At 52.0% G+C, this 14,672-nt stretch overlaps 6 protein-coding genes across 6 annotated transcripts; 1 reads left to right on the top strand and 5 right to left on the bottom strand.

Annotated features, from left to right (window-relative positions):
- Positions 1 to 20: 20 nt before the first annotated feature.
- On the top strand, positions 21 to 248 carry N7459_008993 (uncharacterized protein; the record flags this gene model as incomplete). Its single annotated transcript, XM_056948161.1, has 1 exon — positions 21 to 248. The coding sequence occupies one exon, from the start codon at positions 21 to 23 to the stop codon at positions 246 to 248; it is 228 nt and encodes a 75-aa protein (XP_056795386.1).
- Positions 249 to 837: 589 nt separating this feature from the next.
- Positions 838 to 1,917, bottom strand: N7459_008992 (NAD(P)-dependent alcohol dehydrogenase; the record flags this gene model as incomplete). Its single annotated transcript, XM_056948160.1, has 1 exon — positions 838 to 1,917. One exon carries the CDS (start codon positions 1,915 to 1,917, stop codon positions 838 to 840), a length of 1,080 nt encoding a protein of 359 aa, XP_056795385.1.
- A 436-nt stretch (positions 1,918 to 2,353) lies between these two features.
- N7459_008991 (tetratricopeptide repeat protein) lies at positions 2,354 to 4,090 on the bottom strand (the record flags this gene model as incomplete). Its single annotated transcript, XM_056948159.1, has 1 exon — positions 2,354 to 4,090. One exon carries the CDS (start codon positions 4,088 to 4,090, stop codon positions 2,354 to 2,356), a length of 1,737 nt encoding a protein of 578 aa, XP_056795384.1.
- A 417-nt stretch (positions 4,091 to 4,507) lies between these two features.
- N7459_008990 (fungal specific transcription factor domain-containing protein) lies at positions 4,508 to 6,047 on the bottom strand (the record flags this gene model as incomplete). The annotated part of the gene is made up of 4 exons (XM_056948158.1): positions 4,508 to 5,138; positions 5,201 to 5,445; positions 5,494 to 5,562; positions 5,625 to 6,047. The coding sequence occupies 4 exons, from the start codon at positions 6,045 to 6,047 to the stop codon at positions 4,508 to 4,510; spliced, it is 1,368 nt and encodes a 455-aa protein (XP_056795383.1).
- Positions 6,048 to 7,440: 1,393 nt separating this feature from the next.
- On the bottom strand, positions 7,441 to 9,201 carry N7459_008989 (uncharacterized protein; the record flags this gene model as incomplete). The annotated part of the gene is made up of 8 exons (XM_056948157.1): positions 7,441 to 7,527; positions 7,575 to 7,690; positions 7,745 to 7,772; positions 7,826 to 8,029; positions 8,087 to 8,777; positions 8,831 to 8,903; positions 8,968 to 8,981; positions 9,050 to 9,201. The coding sequence occupies 8 exons, from the start codon at positions 9,199 to 9,201 to the stop codon at positions 7,441 to 7,443; spliced, it is 1,365 nt and encodes a 454-aa protein (XP_056795382.1).
- Positions 9,202 to 10,081: 880 nt separating this feature from the next.
- On the bottom strand, positions 10,082 to 14,672 carry N7459_008988 (uncharacterized protein; the record flags this gene model as incomplete). Its single annotated transcript, XM_056948156.1, has 4 exons — positions 10,082 to 11,011; positions 11,073 to 11,704; positions 11,761 to 12,127; positions 12,171 to 14,672. 4 exons carry the CDS (start codon positions 14,670 to 14,672, stop codon positions 10,082 to 10,084), a joined length of 4,431 nt encoding a protein of 1,476 aa, XP_056795381.1.

Genomic DNA, 14,672 nt, shown 5'->3' with positions numbered 1-14,672 from the left:
CGGAAGCAAACGACTCACAGATGCTCGCATACGACCACGAAGTACTTGGAATTGATCTGGTTCTCGTTGGGGAGGCCCATGTTCCGACCCAATTCGTGCGCAATCCGGCCAATGCGCCGATGTACCTTGGCGGTATCCGACGTTTTGATATCCAGGAACTCTTTGCCGATCTCCATTGTGTGCTCTTGCTCGTAGTTATGTCCCAACGTGGTGAAGATCTGGTCGCCGTCTGTGACGCTGACGACTAGGAGGTCGTCATGTTTCCCGCTTGGGGGACACGACGCCAGTTTCTGGTATTTGATGGGCAGTGTAAACTCGCGATTGGAACTAGTGACAGCTGGCGGCTTCTCCCACAATTGGATGGCCTGCGCAAACCATGCCGCCACCTTGTTGTCGTTGTCTGTGCTCCCAGAGGCCTTGAGACAGTACGGGATCGGATACGACGTGTCCTGCTTCGGCCAGGGACTGGCCACACTGCTCCCGAGGATGCCTGCTCGTCGAATGAATGGAGACGCATGTGCTTGCGACGGCAAGGCAGCAGATAGACTGCACATTGCCAGGACGAGGCCGAGCGAGACGAGGAGATGGGCCCACATGGCAACGGCGAGGGACACACGACCAACTGCCAGCTAGCCGGAGAATTGAGAAGTCGCCGTTCTGGCTAGAATGGAAATGCAGAGATCTAGCATCTTTTAACCTTTCAGGCTGGTAGTCGGGCGCAAATAGCCAAGAGCAGAAATGGGTGGACAGGATCCGACCCTACCTTGGTAGTTATAGCGAAACATTTTACGTGATGAGTGGGCCTCGACTTTAATCCTTCCGCGATCTGTAGTGCTATCAAAGCCCAATGCCAAACGACTCCATGCTCTGGCCGTGTTGGTCTGTAACGTGGACCACGATCTTCCCCCTCGCACGTCCTGATCGAAGCCTCTCAAATGCTCTCCGTGCATCATGGAATTCATACACGCCGTCCAGCTGCACCTGTAATGTGCGCTCGGCCAGCCACGTCCCAATCTGCTCCAGCTGCTTCTGACTGTGCTTCATTTTCAAAATGACATACCTTCGCCGTCCTCCGCCGAGGAAAGAGGGCCAGCCGAGTCGTCCCAGAAAAGTCAGGAAAGTCGATGCACCAACTTGCACAAATACTCCGTCTTCCTTGAGAAAGTGATGGCACTGGTAATACAGCGTCGAAGGCGAGCCAATGTAGTCAATGATACAGTCAAAGACCACCTTGCGTTGGCGCAGCTTCGCCACGAGGTCCGTCTCCGCCGTATAGTCAATCACGTCGTCGGAGCCCATTCGCAAACACAGCTCCATGTTCCGAGTCGAGCAGGTCGTTGTAACGTGACACCCCATCTGCTTCGCGATCTGAATCGCGAACACGCCACAACCACCCGAACCCCCATTGATCAGTACCTTCTCCCCGGATCTCACATGCCCCTCGAGGCTCTGGTACGCGGTCTGTCCTGCAAAAGGCACAGCAGCGGCGTGATCCACTGTGACGTTGTCCGGCACCGTCGTAATATAATCCGCCGTGATACTGAGATATTCCCCGAGCGACCCGAACTGCCTCGGCCGCGTATCACAGCCGAAAACGAGCTGGCCTTCTTTGAGATGCGCGGCGAGTGATCCTGTCGCAACCACACGCCCGCAAAAATCTATTCCTGGTGACGCAGGAACGCCGATGGCCATCTGTGCGGGCAGCCCCCATTCGGGGAACTTGTAGTCCAGTGGGTTCAGCGCTGCGGAGAAAATTTGCACCAGGACCTCGTTGCCCTGTGGGGGCCGGGGAGTCCGCGCAAACGATTCAAGGTGTAGGTTCTTTTCAAGGCCACCAGAGGTGCTGGAGTAGAGCCAGGCTCTCATGCTTTCAGGATGGAACGAAGCCATATCTGAGGGAGGCATCAGTGGGTTCATGTTGATTGTCGGGTGCATCCTCGCATTGGACTGGCCCAGAATTTGCTTCTGATGCAGTGGCCACCTGTCTGGTACTTCTCGACCAGAGGCCAAGACCAAGATCCCTTCTATCCCCTTTGTTGAATCCTATCTGGTGGCGATCTGCTGCCAAGATGCGTGTTTCCATCGTTCAGACCCCGGCAGTATTTCTCACCGCCCATTCAGCTGTGACCCACATTCCCAAATAGGAAGTGAAAATCAGTGGGAAAGAATCTCGGGAAAGTTGCCTTATCGACATTGATTCTGGGCTAGAGAATATATGTTCAAACTCTTAATATAGGGGCCGAATCCTAGCGATGTCTGTTTGAGAAAGAAGGCATCCTCCCAAGCCTAGCAGAGCTGAAATGTACGGTAAAACTACTCCTATTCCCAGTCATTCAAAGTCAGCGCGCTACCTTCAATGGCAGTTTCCCTCACTGCCGCAATGGCTGATCTTCGGGGCTTGAGACGTGTCTAATCTGCAGAAGCAAGACGAATGTATCGGCACATCGGCGGTTGCCTTGGCAAGACGAAGGCTCTGCTCAATCGCAGCCGCCTCTTCCGCCTTTCCAAGACGAACCAAACACTCATGATAGCCCCGGAGGGACCATACATTATTCGGATGGCGACGGGGCCGGATCAAAGTGTTGTCCAGGCCAAGGTCGGCCTTATAGACTGCCGCAGCCTCTTCCACGTAGCCTTGCTCAAGGCGTAGGGCAGCATACGCGTGCCGCGAAGGCTGCATCCAGGACCACGGCTCACTATAAGAAAGCTTATCATCAAGCTCAATGGACTCTTGCAGACTAGCAAAGGCCTGGTCGTACTCGCCCCGACGATACTCAATCTCCCCGTCTAGCATCTTGCGTGCGACAGCCAAAACATCCCTGGCAGAGCTGTTATAGGCATGGCGCGACTTGGGCACAAGTTCGTGGGCCTTCTGGAAAAGCTCGCGCTCTTTGTCGGCTGCCTCGACTTGGTGGGTAGCCGCGAGGGCCACGCCCTTAGCGTAATGTGTTGCCGCCGTCACGATGGAATACAGCTCCTTGTCCTTGGGCAGTTCCATGGCGATGATATCTTGCCACATGCCGAAGCGCACCATGACATGCACACGAGCCATGAGGAAATGCTCAAGCCAGTCGATCATAGGGGGCGACTTCTGGCGAAGCAGTTCTTCGGGCAGAGTTGATTCCATGCGATCTACCGCGTCCAATGCAACTTTCGACTGCCCAGCGAACATCGCCGAGTAGACCAGGGAGTGGTAGTTATGTAGGCGGTAAAAGGTGTAGAAGTTGAAAGCGCCGCTTCCGCGCACGTATCTTTCGTCGGCAAGTGTAGATGCGTGGTTCGATGCTACCGAGCGGCGCCAATCTCCCACCAAGATATCGAGGTGAGTGGGCATGTGGTGCATATGGCCAGCATCCGGGACCAGATCGCGCAGATGGTCTGCGATGACGACGCCTTCTTCTGGAAATGGAGACATTTCAATAAAGTGAATATATAAATGCAGCAGGCCAGGATGCTGGCGTGCCCCTTCCTGGTCGAGAGCAGTCTCGAAAACCCGTTTGACATCCATGGTGGGAGCGTTGGGTGTAGGCTTGCCAGTGAAAAGATCCCAAAGGCTCCATGGGGTCAGGTTCATCAGCGCATCGGCAAATAGTGCGGCGACATCGAGGTCGTTCTTGAACTCGCGGTAGACGGACTCCATCGCAGTGGCATAAGCCTTGTTCTGGGAGGCCAGATCCGGTGTCACATAGTCACTCTGATAGCGAAATTGAACGGCGTCAATGAGCGCCCGCTCGATTGGAGATGCATCAGCGGCAATCTCTTTCGCCTTTCGCGACGCATGGTAAGAACGCGCAACGCAGGCCTTGAGGTCTGCCGTGTCAAATTTCTCCCAGGGCTTGTTGTAGTTGGGGCCCAGGGTATATGCGAGTCCCCAGTAAGCGATGGCACAGCCGGGATCATGGGCAATAGCTTGTTCAAAGCAGTATGCAGATTCCGCGTGATTGAACGAATACAGCCAAATCAAGCCACGGTTGAACCAAACTTGGGTATCATCGCAGAGGGTGGTGATCTTGCGCGAGAAGTGGCCGAGATCATAGTATTCAGAGTTGGCTGGGACGGCGATGATGGTTTCGCAAGCGGTATGCGGCATGCTGTTCTGCTCATGGAATCTCAATCGGCCTGAACGGCGTGTAGCCAAGTAGGAGGAAGTAAGTAAAGAAGAGCAATGTTCATGACAGGTGGATCTTCGCCACGGCGGGGAGGTCCGGGCTTTGATTGGCAGACTGCAGTGTTGATTCGCCGAGATCAAACACCGAAATCCTCCGGATGAGTCAATCTATATCACAACACCGTGAGTTGGATGAGCCGATTAGCCGACTGGAAGGAAGTACTGCTTATTCCTGTATGATTCCATGATCCGAGATGATAGGCCATTAGAACGATCAGATCTCTCGGCTACCCAACAATGATCTGAAGAAGCCACTCCTGCCTATAAGAGAAACGTGAGCTCTCAAAGTATATAGAACCCGTCAGGGTTAATGGTGTACCACTGCTAGGTCAAAATCTATCAATCATGAAAATGAGCACTATAGATTGTCTCTACTTCGCGTGCCATGCCAATGACGCCTTCAAACACTGCGTTGGACGCCATAAAGAGACACACAGATTTGACTCCGTGTCGCAACTCCTCAATCAGTCTCTCAGCATCTTGCCTTTCTGTTCCTGGTTCTGGGTGCCCCAGAAGATAATAGCACGTCGATAGGTCCCCGGAGCATAATGATGAGCGGACTTTCCGTAGGAGCATCATCAGCACATAGCAGCATTGCATTCCACAACAAGCCAGGTATGGCAGCGATCGGGGATATTGAAGACGAGTAGCAGGCGGAGGACACGAGCCCGTCGAATCCCGGAGAGCGTCGGATGGCTTGCCGCCCGCCACAGCATCTGAGTAGAAAGGATTTGGCCAGGCGAAGTGGCGGAGAATTCGCGACAGGGCCAATGCGGCTTTGAGGCAGATATGCGTGGATTCTTGTTCAGTGAAAGGAAAGATCGAATCAATGTCCGCCAATCTTCCCGGTGAGAGGGTAAAAGAAAAATCTGAGAAATGAGAGCTATTGATTGCGCTCAGGTCGCAGAACTTGTCGAGAAATACGGGGTAGTCGCCGAAAGCCCGGAATCGGTGTAGTTTTATTCGGGCGCTGTAACTCCGATCAGTCTTTTATTTCCAAAGTAGAGGACGGGATAGACATCCTGGACGTACGTGTGAGCCAAGAACCGAGCTTTAAGCCATAGGTTCTGGGAGGCTGAAGCATCGTCCCCGCCTGTGGCCGTCATTTCGCGCGGCTGATCCAGTTCAGCAGCCAAGCCAAGCACAGCGCTGTCGAGTTCACAAACACGTTCACGGAGCAGCTCGTGAGGGCCATTAATCTTGTCCTCGGTCAATTCTTTTGCTATGGCGCCGGTCTTCAAAAGTGTGTCTTGTGCTCTCATCAAGACTGGCCAAAGCTATACGCCGGTTAGTATGGTTTTGACCGAAAGTCAAGAATTGCCTACCTCCCGGTTGCCGCAAATCTCTGGAAAGGGTGTGGTGATCCGTGAGTCATGTATCATGACAATGGGCGACTGGGTGATGATGATCGGTCAGTTAAGAGAAGGAACAGCATGGCTAACTTCATCAATCCCACCGAATGATTGAAAATGGCAGACTGGTAGACAAGATACATCTTCAGCTTTGTTAGAAAGACACATTCACTTCTGGTTCCTGAGAGACTAACTGTCATCCACCACACTCGCCTGTGAGCATTTGAGCGATTCGGGCTCTCTAGGCTCAGGTTATGGAGCGAAAGATCCATAGAAATGGTCAATGCTTGATATATTCGAGCGCGCATTTGTCTTCGATTAGCATTCTGGCAATACTCGTAGACCCCAAGCAATAAGAGGGCCATAACAGGCTCCAGGATTGCTGGAACATGCGAGTTGAGAGATTCCTGAGAAGCCGCGTCCTGGTCATGGTTGGCAGCCAAGTCATAGTTGTCAACGGCGTCAAGCGCAGCCTGCGCGTACATACTAGCGTATGCTCTTCGTACCACAATGGACCCTTCTCGCATTGGGCTTGGATCATCTGGAAGAGGAATCAATACCAAGATGGCCATTATTGCCAGCCCGAAGGAGGATGTTGGCCAGAACGGCAAGCATGATCTGTCTGGCTGAACATTCGTCAAGGACACTTTGAAAGGACGATCCGAGAATCTAGGCAAGGTAGAGGAAGGCAACAATGGGAGATAAGGATGGATGAAAATATAATATGCATTGATCCTGTAGAAGCGAAGAGACAGGAACTGTTAGATTACAACGTATCAGCCACCAAGAGAGAAGGGACTTACAATTCGCCCTCGCATCGATAGGTTCGTATACTCCATGGATTTGAATCATTAGCATTTATGGTGCGGCTAGGTTGAGATATTTCCGACAACAGCCCGGAATCATCCAAGCCTCTGACACCCTGTAAGTCATTGAATGGATAGATAAGGCCGACAATTCCGTCTCCCAAGGAGTCTACTTTCGCGTCAGCACGATATTGCACTTGGTCCGAGAAACAGGAGAGTATGGGCCATACGGTTGTTCTCGGTCGATAGCGGAGAGAACGGGGATGCTGGTGGGTAGCCCGCGGCATGAGTGCGCTGCTTCTTTGCATGTTCATATCGCTCACCCCTTCGTGCACCACCTCTTCGACTGGGACGGTAGTGACAGTCGCGCTGAGTGGCCAAGCACTGCAAGGTATCAGATCCAGTACAAAAAGATCTCCTACCGGGCCAAGAAGTCAAATCATCCGAGGCACTTACTGTTGCACACGGGCGTTGTCCGTCACAACGCGTTTTGCTGGCCCGGCTGCTCATCGTCAGTCAAAAGATGCGAGCGCCCCGATTCTGGCGCAGGACCCACCAGTTTAGACATGCGACTTTGACTTGAGTCTTGGGGGTCGACATGGTTGCCCCTCGCTTGCGTCGATGTCAAGTCGAAAGTGGATGTTGAATTCTCCACCGGAAGTGGCGAAGACGGTTGAATCCACGCTGTGAGTGGCTCAGAGCCCACCAGGTACTCAGGCGGCCCTCACCTCCGTCTCGAGTATAGCTTCGAGTATGCGATCGAAAGTACTACTTTCCATTGCACAGGTCGGTGAGTAAATGTTCAAGAGAAAGCCGCAGACCAATTGGAAGAAGCATTGGATGCGCTAGGGGTTTGAAGAGGTTACAGACGTGGGGCGGGCTTTGAACTCGGCTTTAAGAGTTGAATTTCTCGTGAAATGGTGAAACTGCAAAGCTTCGATGCCATTCAACTGCACTATTTAGCTATTTACATTGATCGGGCTCGCCCAGCCACTTCGTGCCATGCGAAAGGACTGGGTCAAAATACTTCTATATCCGCACATGAATCCAAAGATAGAAGATCTAGCATAATCAGAGGACATGGCCAAATGTCCCCGCCACGAGTCGAACGAATCTATTTCGCATTGTTGGCGCAAGTCCAGCTGGCCTTGGACGAGCTTTCGTTGATTGACTTGCCTGAGACGTACAGCCCCAGTCCGCACTATTCTCGTCAGCAAACAGTTTTTTCTCTTCATGGACGAGACGTACAATAGCACAGGCGATTCCCAGAATCCCCATATTAAGGATCGAGAGTGTGATTTTCTTCGGTGTTGCAAACCACTGTCCTTTGTTCATAACGAACCAGAAGATGGAAGGGAGACCGTCTGTTCAGAAATTTCTTAGCACCCGCTCCCATAAACACGTAGATCAAGACTCACAGCTAAACCAGCTTCCAAAGAGGGCACTCTGCACGGCAACATTAGCAATCCACACCATCCGAATACTTGTGGGGACCATACAATTAAGCTCAACAAGTCATTGAACACGGGGATCGACTCGGCGATAACCCAGGCAATGGTCCACGTACCCAGGCCGATCGCGACCCAGGTACCTGTGGCCAAGAAGCTCCGCTGGTGCATATGGTGCGAGCGCTCGCCGCGGAAGATTCGGACGTAGATGTACTTGCAGGCAACATGGCCGAAAACCACACCTGCAACAATGACCTGTCATAAGTCAGTAAGAGCTCCGGTGTAGAGGACCGGAGGGCGGAGAGAATGTACCGTAGGAATGGCCAGGCCGTAGGCAACCTTTTTCATCAGCGGCCCGGCCGATGAGAGGGCTGGTGAAGACACATCTGGGCCCGCGTAGCAATAGATGACCATTGCAGTCACAATGTACATGATAGTATCAACAACCTGGAGCATAGCCAGGGACCTTGGGAACATCTTCGGATCTTCCATCTCTGACATTATGCCGAAGAAGGACACATGGGCGATGAAAGCGAAGACGATGTTGGTGACTGCGAGGAAGGCCTCCGAGAAGCTAGGGGAGGTGGTAATATCGTTCTCGACGTTGTCGGGGGCCTGGACTCCGATGGCCACCATGGTCACGATGGTGGCCGTGAGGATGCTGACAGCCGAGACAGTGGACATGTAAAATACCTTCTCTGTTGTCCGCGGGAGGGCGCCGAGGAAGCTGACGATCAAGCCTACCACCCCGAAGACGATGGTGCAGGTACCATGGTTTGTGATTGTATTGAACAGTACCGAAAAGGTGAGAATGTGGCTGGCCATCAGGAAGATGATGAACAGCAGCTGGCCAAAATAGAACAGCTCTCGTCCGAACGGGCCCAAGAGGAGCTCCCCAGCGTCACCCATGCTATGCACTTGGGGATACCGCAGCTTGAACTGACCCATGATGTATCCGGTGTACCATGATATGACCGACAGACCGAGGATAATGAGGAATGCCCTGGTAGGTGGTCAGCATGCTTCCCAGACTGCAATCGCGGAAAGATTCCTCACGGGACAATGCCGAGCGTCGCCACGGCGGAGGGAAGAGACAGGATACCGAGCGAGATGTTTTCAGCAACCATCACTATAACAATCATTTAGCGAGCGATCCCATAGCCACGAGTGACAGCCAGTGCTGGATTCCTTACGCATGCCCGCTTGCCTGCAGACATTGTCAGAATCACGCAAATCCGTGACCATATGCCACAGTCCACAGAGTTGGATACTCACCACCACTTCATGACACGATACTTGACTTCCCCAGTTTCTTCATTCCCGAAGGGATCATCCTCGAGAGGCGCCTTCTCCGAGTGGACCTTTTCCGTGTCTGACGGGTCATCGTAGATCTGTGGGATCGAACGAGGGCGTTCCGGGACACTCATGATGGCTGAGGGACAGATCGGAAGGGAAAAGCAAACGCCCCAGCGAGGCAGACGAGAGGAAAAGATCCCCGAGGTCGCGCGCCGTGGAGTTGACCGGGGGCAGAAGCATAACGACCCATATTTTTTTTCTCTTGGCGCGTGGCGATGGACATAACCCTAGGGCACGCTGGATACCAATCCCGCGAAATTTGAGAATGCTGATGGATAACGTTGTTACACGCCGGACCGCTGGATGTGGGGAGATGAGCCGCTTCGAGAAACGTTGTTCATGGCCAATGAGGCTGCGCTAGCAGAGACCGCGTTGAAGAACGCGTCGATTCGCCCCACGACTGCATCTGCAGGATTCTTCACGACGGGTGCCGGCTGGCCAATTCTTGTTAGTTCCGCCATGCCAACCTCCACAGGCGCCGGCACCGCCTGCGCAACGCAGTTTAGCTTCCCGAGGTGCTGCAGTATGTACTACTCTGTATGAATAGTTGGTTACTGGTAGTTTCCCCGGCCCGGCGTAGTCAACCGGCCCGGCCACTACCCCGGGTCCGTCTAGTCGGCTTTGCGCGGAAACGAATGCTGATCAAAATATGTACGATATCGGGGCTGAGCGGGAGTCTATGACGGATATTGTTTTACGTAAAATCCCCAGGATAATCGCGGGGATTCCTTTTGGTGTCTTTGTCAATCGCTTGAGTAATGAAATCATATCAATTGAGATGAGACATACTGATAAGTAATGCTAGTGTCTTCCCGGATAATCGCCGTGGCTAGTTGATAGTTCCATGATATCCATCAATCCTTCCTTCTCGCTCTTAACACTCCCTCCTTCAGTGCGAATTCATGGGTCACATTGAATTCGTCGTCGCTGCTAGAAAATACATCAAACATCTCAAACGGTTTCTTCGGCATTCTGAATTAATAGAGGACGCGTCTCCATGGTTGGCTTGCGGCTCTTGCTTTTCTTGGGGACCCGGAAGATCCAATACAGGACAACTGCACCCCAGATATTGAAGACGATGTACACCCACATCAGGCCGAAGTTCATCCATTCCTCGTCAGGGTTGCTAGAAACGCTTCTGAGGAAAGTGTTAGTATCGGCAATGGGGCAAAATGCACAGCCGGTCCGGGTCAAGGGCTCCGCCACATAACCCCCAGCGTAGTGGATGTAATTCTTCAGGTACTCGCCGCACGTCATGTTTGTCGGAGGGTCAAAGTGCAAATACTCCTCAGCCGCGCACCGTACCGTCGTCCCTGCCACCGAGGCAGAGAGTAATCCAGAGATGAGGTAATGGAACGGTGAGACGCGGTACATGAAGATCCAGAATCTCGGCAAGGCAGAGGGACCAGCCAACACGCCGCAGAATGACAGGATCAAGGAGAAGCAGAGACTGGCAAGGTTTCCACCCGTTTCAGCGGTCTCGACAGCCGCAATTGCCATATGGGCAAATGTGCTGGAGAAAAGAATAAAGGTCAGGACGAGAAGCCAGGCGAGCGCACCCCTCATGTGGACAGTGTCTGTCGGCTCTGCATTGCGGTAAAGGCCAATGGGATAGTACCAGGTGAAGTACAGAAGGACTGAGCAGAAAAGCGACCACGGAATCTCGACGAGGATGTTAGAAAGCATAAAGGACACCCATGAATAGGTCTTGGATGGTCGCTCTCGGGCCTCGTAGAGGGCACGCTGGGTAACGAACTGTGGCATGATCTGCTGAACCAGCTGCGAAAAGATAGTCATGAGCATAAAGAGACCAAACATTTGATTTTGTAGGCCTTGCTGGGTGTTCGGAGCGCGGTAAAAGGAGAACCCGATGAAAAGACCCTAAAGTATTCATTATCAGAGGCCATTTAGTGTAGTTTGTAGAGTCAGGAATATGACAAACCGTTGTAGTAACGAGCCCAATCTTCGAACAGATATAGCTTGGTGTTCGCCAGTATTGTTGGAAAATTCGGATCAAGGTTTCATAGAGCTGGACATGCATAGGTGCTGCATATTCATCGTAGTATTGCAGGTCATGCATGTCATTCGGGCGCGAATTCCTTGGTCGCTCTCGTTCCCATTGCTCGAGCTGGGCATGCACATCATCTCGCTCTGGGGATTGCCTCCAGACCTCAGTCCAATCAATCTCCGTGTGAGATCCTGGTGCGGCACCGATGACCTCCAGCATATATTCGGCTGGGTTAGCATCATCTGGGCACTTACTCCCGCCATTTCTTTCGAAATATGTCAGCATGGTCGATGCAGAGGCTCCGATTGGACCGAAATAGACAGTCTTTCCACCACTCGCAAGCAAGAGTACTCGATCAAACTGCTGAAGAAGCATCGCAGACGGTTGGTGAATAGTGCAAAGGATTGCCTGACCATTGTCTCTGAGCTTTTGAAGCAGTGTTAATATGGACCAAGACGTCTGAGAGTCGAGACCCGAGGTTGGTTCATCCAGGAAGAGAAGTAGCTCAGGCTTTGCAACAAGCTCAACTCCGATAGTGAGTCTTTTTCTTTGTTCCACATTGAGTCCTACCACCGTGACAATCAATAATTAGGCCTTCGTCTTTGAGAATCGGTGGACATACCTTCTCCAGGAACACCCACTACAGCGTCCGCAATGTCATCCAGCTCTAGTAGTTGAAGAACTTCCTCCACATATCGTAGCTTCTCAGAGCGCGGAATATGTTTTGGTTGCCGCAGGATAGCACTGAAATTGAGGGCTTCGCGGATAGTAGAAGTCTCCAAGTGCAAGTCTTGCTGTTGAGCATAACCTGTTTTTCTCTGGAAGGAGCAGTCTCTTTGCTTGCCATCAATGAAGATTTTGCCAGATATGTCGCCGATAGTCACTCGACTGGCTAAGACATCAAGAAGTGTGGTTTTTCCGGCACCTGAAACACCCATGAGGGCTATCAAAGAAGATTGACTGGTTAGCGGATCATAAGAGTGTAAATCCTTTTGGAGCAGAGTCCTTGCCTGTTAGTGTTCCCGGCTGTACCCATCCATCGACAGAGTCGAGCAGTCGCTTATGATCTCCTTTGACTTTGATGTCATAGCATACATCCTGCCAGTGAAAGATTGCCGTCTGCCTCGCGATGCCGGCTGGAATATTGCGTAGACCGGTTACAGGAGTCCCACTAGGAGTATCCTTCTCACTTTTGTTCTCTTCATCGCGCGTTGCACTTTCCATTTCCTTTGGAGCTCTGCCTCTAGCAAAGATGAGGACCTCTCCTTTGGACTTCTTGGCCGCAATGTAGTCTGTAGCAATCAGGTATATCGAAGTGAAGAATAACCAGAAGCCGATCAAAATTACAATATCTCTCCACTTGTGTGAGGCCGCGTATTTGAAGTTGCTTTCGATATAAGCATCTCCATCCACCCAGAGTTGTCCGGTCACGGACCCCACTGCTGCGCAGGCCCTAGTCTTGGGATTATCAGTATACCCTGGACCGGACGGAACAAATAAGGAGCAAGTGTAATTCCGATGGTGAAACTCATTGATCATAAGAGCTTCGAGTCCGTAAGCTATTGGATCAATATAATTGATCCAGCGTGACCACCCATGCATATAGGGCGTAGTGATTGGAAATCCGGAATAGATCACAAGGGCCAGCATTAAAACAACTGTCGGTGAAAGAGCCTGACTTAGTGTGCGAGAAAGCGATGCGATCGTGCGGAATAAACTCGACATGACCAACACCAGGAGGAAGGAAGCGAAGAGAAAGAAAAAGAAAGCTCCAGGTGTCCGATTCAAGTTCGTCATGAAGTATAGAATGAGATTAAAGCAAATCGCATTCAGTACTTTAAAGGGCATTCCGGTAAGAATTGACGCGAAGGCTTCAGCTGAGGGGTGGTAGAGAGCATAGCGAGCGTGCTTTTCCACGATGGCACGCTGTGCGTACAACGTCAAGATCTCAAGTGCACTGCTAAATGCATTGATAACAATGGCAAAAAAGAGCAGGGCCCCACGGGAGTAAAAGGACAAAGAGTCTTGCTTGAGGTTGTAAAAGATGCTGCTGATGACCAGCACGCTACAAATATTGCCAATCACTTCGGTGATGGTCAGCGATGGGTCAGCAGCAACACGTTTAAAGCCTCTCCATACACACAGGTTCACTTGTTGCAGGTAGGAAAGCGTAAATGGGGATTCTTGCCGCTGGAACTTGGACTGCTGCAGACTTCGGGACTTTTGGAACCGATGGAAATCCGGACCTCGGAGAGGATGCTCGATGCTGTACTGCTCAACTTCCATAAGGAGTCTTTGGCACTCTCGACTTGACCTCCAAATTCTCGCGAAATCATCCGGAGTTTGGGGAACTTGATTTTCAAAGCCGGGTTTAACTCGGCGTTCGGTGGGACTGGTCATTGATGTCAGGAAATCTGGCACTGTCTGGCGCTCGGGACATTCAAAGCCCATCCTCAGGAAGTATTGTTGGGCTTCTTGTGCAGGCCCAAAGAAGATCTGCCGTCCTTCGTATAGGAGAAGGACCTTGTCGAATAAATCATATGCAGCTTGAGGGGCTTGGTAAATAGCCACTGCTGCAGTGATCTGGAGCATTCTTGCGGCAAGTTTCAGAGTCTTGCAGAATTCGAGGGCATTAGCGCTGTCCAGGCCGCGTGTGCTGTTGTCCCAACATTGCAAGGGCGAACCGTTCAAGGCAGCTTCTGCAATGCTCACTCGCTTCCTCTCCCCACCGCTGACCCCTCGGATGAATTCGTTCCCAACTTTGGTGTCCACTGTGTGGCTAATCCCGAACATGGCCATCAGGACATCGCGAAGATGGCTCGCATATTTCTGGCGATCGATATCTCCAGGGATATGCCTGGGAGCCCGTGCAAAAGCAGCAAACTCGAGTGTCGTGCCAACGGTCAACTGAGGGAAATGGACATCCTGCTCAGCTGTGTAGATGGCCTCGCCCTTGAATCGGGAGTGCATATCCTGGAAGCTTATTCCATGATAGTTGAAATCGGCTCCCGAGTCAACATATAGGCCGTGGGTCTCGCCGGTGATCGTTTTCAAGAACGTACTACAGCCGGAACCAGGTGGGCCGAGAACCACCAGGAGCTCACCAGGACAGACCAGGCCGTTGAGGTCATGTAGGATCTGAACTTTTCGGTGTTTTTTCCCCATGTAGTTCCGTGCGAGGTCAACCATATCAGAGAATAGGCCACCCACTGTGCTCTGAATATTTCTTGTCGTTGCGGAACCAAACACGTTCAAACCTCTGAATCCCACGCCGGTGATCCGTCGAAGGTGAAGCTCCTCATCTCGGGCAAGGTTGAGAATTGCTTGGATCCATTTCTCAGGCTGAAAGGAGGGGGATGTCGGATCAACCTCAGAGCCTGCTTCAGACATGAAGGGGTTTGGGAGAGCGCTGGACTCGGTCGAGTGTTGACTGAACTGTCTGGCGAGATCTTGGACAGCCATGACATCTTTTCCATGGTCGACACTCGCCTCAGTAGCCTCACCTGGTGAGTTACCCTCTTTCATATCAGCCAT

This window comes from Penicillium hispanicum (genome assembly GCF_028827665.1).
Source record: "Penicillium hispanicum strain IBT 35686 chromosome Unknown utg000008l_segment0_segment0, whole genome shotgun sequence".
NCBI classification, from domain to species: Eukaryota; Fungi; Ascomycota; class Eurotiomycetes; order Eurotiales; family Aspergillaceae; genus Penicillium; species Penicillium hispanicum.
The sequence above is the reverse complement of the archived record's forward strand: the minus strand, read 5'-3'. Positions and strand labels throughout refer to the sequence as shown.